We start from the raw sequence: 12,915 nt of genomic DNA, 5'->3' as shown, positions 1-12,915 counted from the left end.
TGCATATTAGTGGTGCATAGAAGCTATAATATTGGCTCTGCCATTGTTGTGAGAGTGTTTCATGGCCTTGAAGGGCAACATTAGTAATGATTTTAGACTACTTTAGGAATAGTCTAAGATCATTATTAATACTCCTATTCAAGAGAACATTCTAAATCAAGCATAGATTCATTTCATCGATTACTTCTGAAGATGGGATAAAACTAATGAGCAAGCTGTCACAGAGGCTGTAAATTTGTATCTGAGTTGTACCACTTCAGACTGAAGATAGTGGCTCACATGATTTCCTGTCACAGAGAAGGCTAGGCTAGAATGCTTCTACCTGATTGTCTAATTTTCTACATGCAGATAATTTTTATACGAAGGAGCACCCAATCATGTCAGCCAACTACCTGCAGATTGAAGCAGTATAGTCTCCAGACATAAGTTTAGCACCTCAGTGTGAAAGAGGCTTAAGTCAGTCAATTGGGGGTTGGACTTGATGGCCTTGTAGGCCCCTTCCAACCCTACTATTCTATGAATTAACTGGTAATAATTACTTAAGCAAGGTACAGTGATAGGGCTTTAAGATCAGAGTTGAACATTTCAAGAATCTTTTCACCTTCAAGGAGACTCATCACAGAAGTGCCCCATTTGCTTCTATCTTTGATGTAATCTAAGAGGCTGTGCTGATTGCTTTATATTGCTGGAAAGTGTTCTAAGTAGGCTAAATAAAACACATTCCTGGATTTTGCTGTCTGAACAGCCCATGGTGCTGCCCTAGCAAGACACTCCCATCCACAACTTGCAAGATCTCCATCTGGTTGATTTCTCAGTGCATTCCCAAAGAATATCCTGGGAACCACACAGTAAACATTGGTAGTGACACTGGAAGTATTTGCTGTTACCCAGTAATAATAGGGAACATCAAAGTATTAATATGTTGACTTGCATGACAATTTGCAACTGCATTAAATCCAACTCGCATACTTTATGGTGCTAACAAGGCTTGTTGTATGTTGACAGAACACAGAAGAGGAATGCACTAGGTTTGATTTTCTCATACTCACCATTGTCACTGATGGAAGGAGTTTTAGGTACAGCTACATCAGCTTTAAGAAGCCTGCAGAGCACACCTTAAGATATTTAGGGTACGACCCTATTCAAGTTTAGGCAGAAAAAGTCCTACAACTCCCAGCATCCCCTAGACAGCATAGCTGGCTGGAGCATGCTGGGAGTCGCAGGACTTTTTTTCTGACTAAACATGCATAGTATTGCACCCTTAAGATGCAATCCTCAAACAGCTTACCTAGAGTATGCCCATTGATTTCAGCTTCACTAAGGGTTTTGTATTAATTTATGACACAGCAACATTCCTATTTACTTATAAAATCGCTATAATTAGGCTTGTGCCAATCTGAAAATGTCATCCTTTCCCATCTCAGCCCCAAAGATTTGCTGTGCTGTGCCAGCTCTTAATTGCTTAGGAAATGCTCTAACAGCAGCTACACTAGCATAACATCACAAAAGATTTACTTTTACCTTCTTTATCAACGTATTCTCCACTTTATCTCAAATACAAAATGGCTTACAATTTAAATCAATAAAGGCACTGTAAAATTTATTCACAACCGATCAATAAAATCAAATATGTACCCCAAACCGCCAGTAAAAACAACTAATAAAAATGGAAAAGCCAAATAGCCTAGAGCACATCCCTAAATACCTAGCAAAACAGGAGGGCTGTGCGTTCCCTAATGGCCAATGATCAGGGATTATGGAAGTTGTAGTCCAAAACATCTGAAAGGCACCAGGTTGCCTACCCCTGCCCTATTCCATAATTTCAGGGCCACTGCCAAGAAAGCCCCGTTTCCGCATCCCATAGCAGTAACTTCCCAAAGTGAAGGGAGGACAGGCTGTTCTCCCTATGACCTCAGCAAGACAAGGGAAAACATATAGGGATGAATGCTGTCTAATGTGATGTGATGTAAGATAATGTTATGCAGGTGTTGCAGCAATGTGATGCCAATGGCACTGGAAGGTGCAGAAGTCTAAGCCTGGGATGCCAATCAATTTCAGGTTCAAAGGTATGGAATACAGTCACCTATGTTATATTTGCAAATATTTTGTCAAAGCTGCCAGTAATCATTACTAAAGGAACGTGAATGACACTTTACCATTTTTGTCCATGGAATGAGGTTCAGACTGTTTCTTGCCAATATCAGCAAAAGACCTGACTATTGGGATCCTATTGCTCAGCTTCTTCTGGTTCTGGTGGTGGTGCTGTTTGAGCAAAGCCTCATGTACTCTGTGACGAACGTCTTCACTGAGCTGTCCTGAGCCTACTTGCTGATCAAGAATCATGTCTGAAAAGACAGAACATTAAAGAACTCATTATATAAGGAATTTGGATCATGACAAGCCAAGCAGTGATAAGAGCAAGAATCGGCCAACACTGGATGAATGCCCAGTTCAAAAATTCAACAAAATATATGGTCCATTGATAATTTCATTTGGCAAGTGAGACTCCTGTGATACAAATTTACATTATTCTATTTCAGCCACCATGCAGATACTATGGAGACAAATGGTGAAGTCACACCTTGCTGAATAAAGAGTGCAGGGAAAGGAAAGGTTATTGTCGCTTGAGCTTCCATAGAGAGCATCCAGATATTTATGCATCTGATGAATTAGGACAACTTTCCCTAACTTGGAGCCCTCTAGCTGTGTTGGGACTACATCTCCTATAATCCACAGACAGCAGAACTGGATGGAGGAATATGGGAGATGTAATCCAATGCATCTGGAGGGCTTCAGATTGGGAAAAGCTGAATTAGGTTATTGGCTATGAAATGCCAACTGTTACATACATGTCAATTATTACCTAACAACTAACTCCAGGGCTGGAAATGTCACAGCCAAATGGAATATAAATTAACCAACAAAAATATTAAACTTAACTGTCATGTTAAGTTTTTATCCGGAAGGGCCGCAGCCTCGGGAGCAGCTCACATGTTTTTAATGCAGGATTGTATCTACACAGCGGGAGGCATGGCCAAATGACGCACTGCATTTGGTGAAAATGGAAACATTCTGGGAATCACTTGATTATTTCCAAAATGGGATCAGAATGTTTCAAGTTAATTACTAATTTAGGCCCATGTGTTATCAATACGCTTTACATGTGTGGCTATATGCAGACACACAGTTAACTCCCAAGTCCATTATTCTTATTTTCTTCTAAAACAAGTAAAGTTGACTTTCTCATAAGCCTCGCATGTAGGGCTAATGCAGTAAGAGGGACATGGGGTATGTATGTAAGCAGCGCCCTTAATGTCCCTGAGCCCCTGGCTTCCGTTTAGACCTTTGCACATTAACCTGTGCGGTTCCGGAAGCACGTTCAGCTGAATGCACTTGCAGAGCTCCTGCGATTGGGCTACAGAGCTTTATTTATTAATTTATTAATTCATTCATTCATTTCATTTCTATACCGCCCAATAGCCGAATCTCTGTAAGTGTGTCCAGCCAAACACGCTTACAGAGCCCTTTTCAGACCACTGCATTCAATGCACAACAATCTAAACAGAAGCCGGGTACATGGGGACCTTGGCAGTAAGACTTACATACATGCCCACATCCCCTCCCCACATTAGCCCTACACACAAACAGTAGGCTTGCATAGGGCTATAGTATGACCTGTATTGTACAAATATATGCATTTATTTTCTCTCCTCTCATCTCCTCTCCTCTCCTCTCTCCTCTCCCCTCTCTCTCTCTCTCTCTCTCTCTCTCACACACACACACACACACACTTATTTCTAGGACTTGATGTGTGCTTCTATTTAACAAGCAACATGTACATATTAACATGAGTTGAAAACAACATATAAGCTCTGTCAGCAAAATTATGCCCAAATAATAATATAAAAAATGGTTCAGGAAACTGCTCAGGTTTGGATGCGCTAATTTCCGGGGAGGCGGTCTTCATAGTCACTCACTTGCTATCCAAACTTGACACACTGATTAATAGTCACAAGGGTGTTCTTGATTGTTCTGAAGATGGAATTACAAATTCAGGGGATTCACAGATCTCAGAACTTTTATCTCAAAACAGCTGCAAAGCAGATGGGAAAGGGCACAATCTGAAGCAGAGCTGAGGTGGGTCAGAAGTGGGTACTTAAACCTTTTCCCAACCACCACTCCCCTCCCCCAGCTGTTGTGATTCCCACTGTGTTTTTCTTCTGTCACAGAGAAAAATGGCTGGGGTGGGTGGGATTTCAAGGAAAAATCAGGGGAAGAATTAAGCACTCTTCCCATCCTCCATTTCAAATAGAACCCTCTTCGGCTGCTTTGCAACTGTTTGGTCCAGACTTGCTTCTCAGACCCAAGCTTCCATCAGATGTGTACAGGAGATATAGAGGAAGCAGCTTAAAGCAGCTCCTCTTCAAATGTGCTTGCTTTGTAATACAGCATAAAAGCTACATTGGCCAAGATGGTCATTTGCATTATAAATGCCTGTGCTCCGCTTGCTCTTCCACATTATCAATGATCAGACATTAATAAGAATAGTACAAGAGATGCTCAATGCCAAGTTAAGCCTCACGGCTCAAAATAGTATATGAGCCTTAAAAGGTGTGAACATGGGAACCAAAGACTACAGTGGGTATGTTTCAGTCCATTTTAAACATCACAATTGGACATCAGCATCTGAAATCTATTCTCTCTCTCTGTCTTTTAACCACAAGCTTTTAAATCGGAACTTATCAGACTACTAACAAAGACCTCATGGACTCTAACAAAAGATCTTTGGGGGCTGCAAGCAGCCTGACTTCGTGCACATATACAATTCAGTAGAACGTGTTGTGTGGAGTGTGTGTGTGTGTGTGTACTGTGGGTTACTTATTGTTTTTTAACGTTGGCAGCTCCTGTAGAACTGAGAGTAGTAACAGTGAGTAAAGCTTTTGCTAAGTTTGCTCTTTTGTGTGTGCTGAATAAAGAACAGTTGTGTTTGAGGCCTGCTGATTCCTGCAGTCATTCCTACAACCTATACAACATGTATCTATAAAGATACAAATATATAAAGCTCAATTTGCACAGCTACTCTCTTGCATAGCGTGATGGGGCTGTGTGTAAAGGAGAAGGGATCTATAAGAAAATTAATAATACACTAGAATTTGTGGGGGGGGTGAAAGACTGAGGATGGAAGTTACTCAAAGACAGTATTAAATTTTGTGCTGATAAGCTTTTAGATTAGAGGGAGCAAGGAAACCTGCTCAATAACAGTAAGGCTTAAAAACAAAAACAAAATGATTATTAAAGCAAGTGAATCAGTGTTCATTGGACAGCAAGTATCTGTGTATATTCATGACAAGGAGCCATGCCATACAGAACCTCTGACATAAGCAGTGTGAATCATGAACTATTTTGCTCAGAATATTCAAGCAGTTCATGAACCTTTCCTATGAGCAACTCCACATCTCCCAGTAAGCTCAGTCGTAAAACAAGAAGTGCACACAGATGTCACAAGCAGACAAGAACAGTCAAGCTTTTGATAATTGTAAAGATTAAGGGCACTGATATTTATTTACAAAGAAAAAACGTACTCTGGATAAAAGTGCTCAGTTTTGAGTTCATTTATATCTACAGAACAAGCCAGCTTCTTACACAAAGATGTGACAGTAGCCCCCTTCACCTGCTAATGGCATGAAGGGGGTCCATGCAGTTAAAGGAGCAGAAGGGCTGCTGCCCCCCCCCCATTCACTGAGCATGATGTCTGCAGGGAGAAAGCCTCCACATATAAGCTTTCATGGGAACCCCAGCTGCATAGAGTTCCAGCTCCCAAAGAAGTCTAAGCATGTATGCAATTCCTGCATCGAGCAGGGGGTTGGACTCAATGGCCTTTGTAGGCCCCTTCCAACCCTTCTATTCTATGATTCTATGATTCTACGTAGGCTTTCCCTGTGCAGACATTCACACTCAGAGTCTTTCTACATGAGGCAGTTATTGTGGGCTCATGATTCCTCACCTACGGTGGTTTGCAGGTCCTTTACATGACGTTGTCATCCTCCAGGGCCTCTCCTGTGCTTTGCAACCATTTTAGCAGGTGTTTTTCTAACAAGGAAAGTCTGCTATTATTTGTGAATGGCAAGATAATGCCTAGTGTAATCATGCAATTCTGCTATACCATGGTGCCATGTAGGACTTGTGTAATGGAACGTAAGGAAAGGAAGAGAAAGAAAAATCCTGGAAAAAAAGATTTGTAAAGGAGCCAATCTTAATCCTGCAAAGAATCTGGAAACAGAAGCCTTGTAAAGTGGTGGATTAAAAGCCTCATGCAGAAAAGCCCTCAGTGAATGGCTGTTGGGCTGCAAAGTGAGGAAGCTGCATATCAGGGCAGGGCTGATGTTGAAGCCCCACCACTACCCGTTTAATCACATGAACACCCTTTGTGTGATTAATCCATGAAGGAGAGATGGTGCGTTGAATGCACTTTCCTCTTAATATTTGGCTGAGATGCTGTCTTACCACACTTTTAAGAGCATGACATGTTGCCTTCATGCCCTGCTTATGGGCTTCCCAGGAGCATCTGGTTGGCCACTGTGGAAGCTACGATACTGGAACTTTAGTATGATCCAGCAGTGGGGATCTTGTGTTCTTAAGAACTGCTTATGCAGAATTAGACCATAGGCTCATCTAGTCCAGCATTCCGTTTCCCAACATGGACAACCAGGTATCCTTGGGAGGTTCATAAGCAACAGCTTTCCACTGTCATTTGTCCCCAGCATCTAATATTCAGAGGTATGTTGCCTATAAACAAGGAGATTCCATTTAGCTGTCATGGTTAAAATTCTGACTAGGTAGCTTGTGATTATTTATTTGTTTACATAATTAATTATATTTCTATATCGCCCAATAGCCAAATGATTCCTGGACAGTTTTCAAAACTTAAATCCATAAATACAATGATATAATAAAACAATACAACAACATTTACAAGTTTTAACAACAGAATAAAACCAAAGTTGCATAAATTCTAAGAAAAATGGTGCTGGAGCTCAACCCATGCAATGTGTCCAGACAGTCCTGTTTCATCATCCCAAATGCATGGGCACCAGATGCGATTACCAGGTAGCATTCTGCACATGCTCAAAGGAACATTATTATTTCACATATTCAAGGCCAGAGCTGTGTTATTGAAATCAACTGCCATATTGGCAGTCCAGCCTTCCATTAATTCCACCATGCTGCTCTAGAAAGACTGAAAGCTAGAAATAAACAACAGAAGTGAAGGTGGGTAATGGAGAGTGTGGGCTGCCCTGAACCCTAATGTATTAACATTACTAATGTCAATAAACATGTGGATAGGGCTGATCTGGTAGACACTGTTTACTTGGACATCCAAAAGGCTTTTGACAAATTCCCTCACCAAAGACTCCTGAGCAAACTTAGCAGTCATGGAATAATAGGACAGCTCCTCAGTAACTGGTTAAAGAACAGAAAGCAGAGAGTAGGACTAAATGGTAAATTCTCCCATTGGAGGGATGTAAATAGTGGGGTCCCACAGAGATCTGTATTAGGACCAATGCTTTTCAACCTGTTCATAAATGATCTGGAATTGGGAGTGAGCAGCGAAGTGGCCTGGTTTGCCGATGACACCAAATTATTTAGGGTGGTTAAAACAAAAAGGGATTGTAAAGAGCTCCAAAAGGATCTCTCCAAAATGGGAGAATGGGCATCTAAATGGCAAATGCGGTTCAATGTAAGCAAGTGTAAATTGATGCACGTTGAGGCAAAAACTCCCAACTTCCAAGTATAGCCTGATGGGCTTTGAGCTAGTGGTGACTGACCAGGAAAGAGATCTTGGGGTTGTGGTAGACAGCTCAATGAAGATGTCAACGCAGTGTGTGACCACCGTAAAAAAGGCAAACTCCATGTTAGGCATAATTAGAAAATGAATTGAGAATAAAACTGCCAATATGGTCACCAGACCTAAAAAAAGATATTGTCGAGCTGGAAAAAATGCAGAAAAGGGCAATTAAAATTATCAAAGGGCTGGAGCATCTCCCCTGTGAGAGAAGGTTGCAACAGCTGGTATTGTTTAGCTTGGGGAAAAAAGGAGGGTAAGGGAAGACATGATAGAGGTCTACAAAATTATGCATGGTGCGGAGAATGTGGATTGGGAGACATTTCTCTCTCTCTCTCAAAATACTAGAACCTGGGGTCATCCTATGAAACTTATTGGTGGGAGATTCAGGACAGATAAAAGGAAAAACTTCTTCATGCAGCGCATAGTTAAACTATGGAATTTGCTACCAAAGGATGTAGTGATGACCACCAATTTGGATGGCTTTAAAAAGGAGGTTGGACAAATTCCTGGAGGAAAAGGCTATCGATGGCTACTAGTCTTGATGGCTATGTGCCACCTCCAGTACCAGAGGCAGTGAGCCTATGTACACCAGTTGCTGAGGAACATTGGTGAGAGGGTGCTGTTGTGCTCATGTCCTGTTTGTGGGTTGCTGGTCAACAGCTGGTTGGCCACTGTGTGAACAGAATGCTGGAGGAGATGGACCCTTGGTCTCATCCAGCATGGCTCTTCCTATGTTCTATATCTGGAGTTTGTTTTTCTCTTTTGCTTTTAATATAGTCCATTGGGATAGGGAGGGAAATCTGGATAAGTTATGATTAATATCCAGCACATTTTGCATGACAAATAATTATCTCCACATAATGATGGCATTTTTACTTTCTTTTATCTATGGGAAGTCTCTAGGATTTTTTTTTTTAAGTGTCTCTGCCATTGTCAAATCTCCAAAGCATGTTCTTGTTCTTGCTCTCTCTCTTGGTACATATGCTCCTGGGCACCCTCTGTTCTGCAGTAATATAAAAGCACTGTACTAATGTATTTCAGTAAAACCTTTCCTTTTAGCCATGCATACAATTACATAAAGCTGCCACCTGCTACATATAGAGATTAGCAGTAGTCTGCACATTATGCCATGGGTGGGCAGAAGATAGATCGGGATCTCCTGGTATATCATTGGATGATTTACAATAGGTCACCAAGGTTGCTGAGTTGTGATTATTTAACAATAGAACAATAAAAAGAGGCTTTGTTTTCTAAATTAGGCTGGCAAGAGTCCCTGAGCTTAGACACTGACCTGTTGTTTGCAGCTAACAACAACTCATAGGTTGTTGGGGCCGTGCACAAGTGAGCCCACCCACTCACACATAATTGAACCTATGCTTCGTTGTTGGGTTAAAACCCTGGTTTCTTTCCCCCTCAATAACCCAGAGTTCCAGGTTTGCACGTCACACCAAACAATCCAGGAATGGCGTTGGTTGTTTTATGTGAACCTGGTCACTGAATTGTACCTGCATGTGTGGTGCTTTGGGTTGTTTTACTAACCCATGAACAAGTAGCTCATGAGGTGTAATAGGCAGTTGCTTCTGCCACCTGAGCCAACATTTTGCATCTGGCTTTGTCCCCGCTAAGCAACTAGTTTGCATCTGGCTCTAGTAGGTGGACCTTGGACTTTACCCAGCTGTGAACCAAGAACAGACGCAAAGACCAAGAGCCCACCTAGTCCAGCACTGTGTTTCCACAGTGGCCAACCGGATGCCTCTTGGAAGCCCACAATTGGGACATTAAGGGATTAATGCTCTCCCATTGTTCTTGCCCAAGATACCTGGACACAGGGAATACAGAATCATAGAATAGTGGGGTTGGAAGGGGCCTACAAGGCCATCGAGTCCAACCCCCTGCTCAATGCAGGAATCCAAGTCAGAGCATCCCTGACAGATGGCTGTCCAGCCTCGTCTTGAAGGCCTCCAGTGTGGGAGAGCCCACCCCCTCCCTAGGTCATTGGTTCCATTGTATTGCTCTAACAGTCAGGAAGTTTTTCCTGATGTTCAGCCTGAATCTGGCTTCCTGTAACTTGAGTCCATTATTCCGTGTCCTGCATTCTGGGATGATCAAGAAGAGATGCTGGCCTTCCTCTCTGTGACAGGTAAGGCATTGCCCCCCACAAAAGTCTTTCATTTTTTCTGTCCCCTGGGACAGGAGTGCATGTAGGTCCTCAGAAAATATAGCCAAAAGCAGTTAAGGGTGTAATCCTATGTATGTTTACACAGAAATAAGTCCTACAACTCCCAGCCTATGACAGCAAGTCATGCTGCCTGGGAGATGCTGGGAGTTGTAGGACTTATTTCTGAAAACTTATTGTAGGACTTATTTCTGTCTAGGATTGCATAGGATTGCACCCTCTAACATGCATAGGATTGCACCCTCTAATTTCTCTTAACCACCCGAATAAACGATACAACTTCAAAACGGCCTCATTAGATACATAGAAATAAACTAACCACAGAAACACATTGATGATCAGAAAGTGCTGGTGTCCATAACTTCTCAGCATTTGTGAGAATTTTTTTTTTTAATGTCCAAAGCAAGTTTCTAGACTTCCTCTAACAAGTTGGAGATCAAGATCTGTCTAGTTCTATTCTGGGCTCACAAATGGTTATGACTGTGTTTACAAGCAGCTTCAATAAATTGATGGATTCATCATGTTAATTCTGGTAGGCAATGTGGACGAGTGGATTAGGTTGTAAGGTTCTGTTTCAAGCTGCCTCTCTTAAAATGATCACGTATGTGACCTCTCCATTACCTTGTTGGTAAATAAGTTCATAATGCTAGCAAAGGTCTGACCTGCTTGCTGATAAAAACTATGAAAAGCATAAGGAGATCAGCAGGTAAGCAGAAGATTTCCTCTTTTCTCCCATACTCACATACAGTGCCCATCCAGCTTTGTATGAGGACACTAAAAAGAATTCAGGTCATCTGCATCCTTCCAGTCCTAGGACTCCCATGCGGTATACACAGTCAGCCTCCATTAGTCATAACCTACCTTTCAGACACCATTTTTCTGATCATCGCTCTGTGAATGGTAATAGTAGTTAGTAGTCGTTGTCGTACAAGGAGGGCACCTGTGTGACGAAATCTAGTCAAACACGTTCCTCAAAACCTTATTTTGATACTCATTAGTATTTTCCCCTCTAGTGTATTTCACTGTTCCCCTGTCTACACAGTAGTTATTTCCATTACCACCTTCTCCAGAAGAGTGGAACAGAGCAGGCCCAGTGCCAGCAACCAGCATGGTGGGGAAAACACCAGCCCCCTGCCCCCCAGTGGCTCAGCTCGGTGGTGGTGATACTGCGCATTGCTTTGGACCTAATAAAGCATGTATGTACCGGCCAGCACTGCTGTGTTCATGATGCTGGCCCTGCCACTGACACATCGGGGCAAGCTTCATTAATATGACAATGCCAACCAGTATACATATGCCAGTAGTAAATGGCAGGAAATTGGCTAATGGGGAGCCCCAAGGGCAGCTTATCTAAGCCCTCACCTTGAAACCTGGAGCCGGGCAAAGGGAAGGGGATAAATAGGGAGATGGCATTTCCTTGTCTTAGTCTACTGCAAATGTAAAATAGATTTTTTTTAAAGCCTTCACGTATTAGTCAGTTTTACTTATGACAGAGGGCGCAATCCTATTGGGATAGGCAGCTACCTCCAATCTCATCCCCTCCACACTTCAGCCGCCCTGCATTTGTGGCTAGACAGCCGATTTCAGCTGTCTAGCCATGGGAAGTTGAGGGGGGGGGGGATGCCAGACAACACATAGGAAGCGTCAGACTAGAACTTCCACCCTCCCCACCACACCCTCAGGAACGCCCCGTTTTCACCACTCCACACTCCTCTTCCAAGCGCGGGGCCGTTCTGTGCTGCCTACAAGGCAGTGCGGGAGGGGTGGTGGTCAGTTCTCAGGGAACCAACCTCAGATTGCGGGCTCCTATCCTATGGCTGTCTAGCCACTGACTAGTGGCCATAGGATTGCAGCCTTAGTTATTTACTTATCTTGAGGGATTCATACCACATCCTTCAAACAAGTTCCAAGAACAGATTACAAGGAATTAAAAATACTTGTAAAACAAATTGAAGCAAACATTAAAACAATATACATTTTTTTAAGGAGCATAAAAGCAGTGAGCAGAAGTAAAACAAATACAGAGCAGCCTAAAAGTGATCAAGATAAATAAAACAGGTTAATTTTTTTAAAAAAATAAATGGAAAATTAAAAAGCACTGAAATGACATCAAAGTGGGTACCAGGTAAGCCTCCCTAGGGAGAGCATTCCACAGTTGGGGTGCCACCACTGAGTAGGCCTTTTCTCCTTTTACCTCCCACTACACCTGAGATGACAGAGGCACTCAAAGGAGAGTATGATGATATATACTCCATAGAGACTAGCCTGTTTCTTCTGTAATCAAATCTTAATATGAAACAGGCTATTACATGAAACAGTGCTATGTGCTAGTTTAAAGGACAGAATGGATTATGTCTTGGCAATTTCCCCACTGCTTTCCTGTAAACACCACAAGTGGGGGAGGTGATTGGTGATCTATGTTGGGGAAACCAATCAGAATTGACAAACAGTACTGGAATCTATGTTGACAATGTGATTTACTTATGAACAAAGGAAGAGTTGTGCTAGATCAGACCAAGGTCCATCTAGTCCAACATTCTGTTCACACGGTGGCCAACCAGCTGCCCATGGGAAACCCATAAGCAGAGAATGAGCGCAACACCACCCTCCCACCCAAGTTCCACAGCAAATGGTATACATGGGCATACTGCCTCTGATACTGGAGATAATATGTAACCATCAATACTAGTAGCCACAGATAGCCTTCTCCTCTAGGAATTTGTCTAACCCCCTTTTAAAGCCATCCAAATTGGTGGCCATCACTAAATCCTGTGGTAGCAAGTTCCGTGGTTTAACTATGCGTTGTGTGAAGAAGTACTTCCTTTTATTTGTCCTGAATCTCCCACTGATCAGCTTCATGGGATGACCCCGGGTTCTGCTATTATGAATGAGG

General features: G+C 42.4%; 1 protein-coding gene across 1 annotated transcript in view; it reads right to left on the bottom strand.

Moving 5' to 3' along the window:
• Positions 1–12,915, bottom strand: part of SLC4A10 (solute carrier family 4 member 10) — a 146,999-nt gene that overhangs the window by 62,617 nt on the left and 71,467 nt on the right. Inside the window, exon 6 of the mRNA XM_084804563.1 lies at positions 2,157–2,345. Coding sequence (XP_084660689.1) covers positions 2,157–2,345 — 189 coding nt within the window. The remainder of the gene's footprint in view (positions 1–2,156; positions 2,346–12,915) is intronic.

This window comes from Heloderma suspectum, chromosome 1, assembly GCF_057233095.1.
Source record: "Heloderma suspectum isolate Gila_16-S chromosome 1, 16-S_ref, whole genome shotgun sequence".
NCBI lineage: Eukaryota > Metazoa > Chordata > Lepidosauria > Squamata > Helodermatidae > Heloderma > Heloderma suspectum.
The sequence above is the reverse complement of the archived record's forward strand: the minus strand, read 5'-3'. Positions and strand labels throughout refer to the sequence as shown.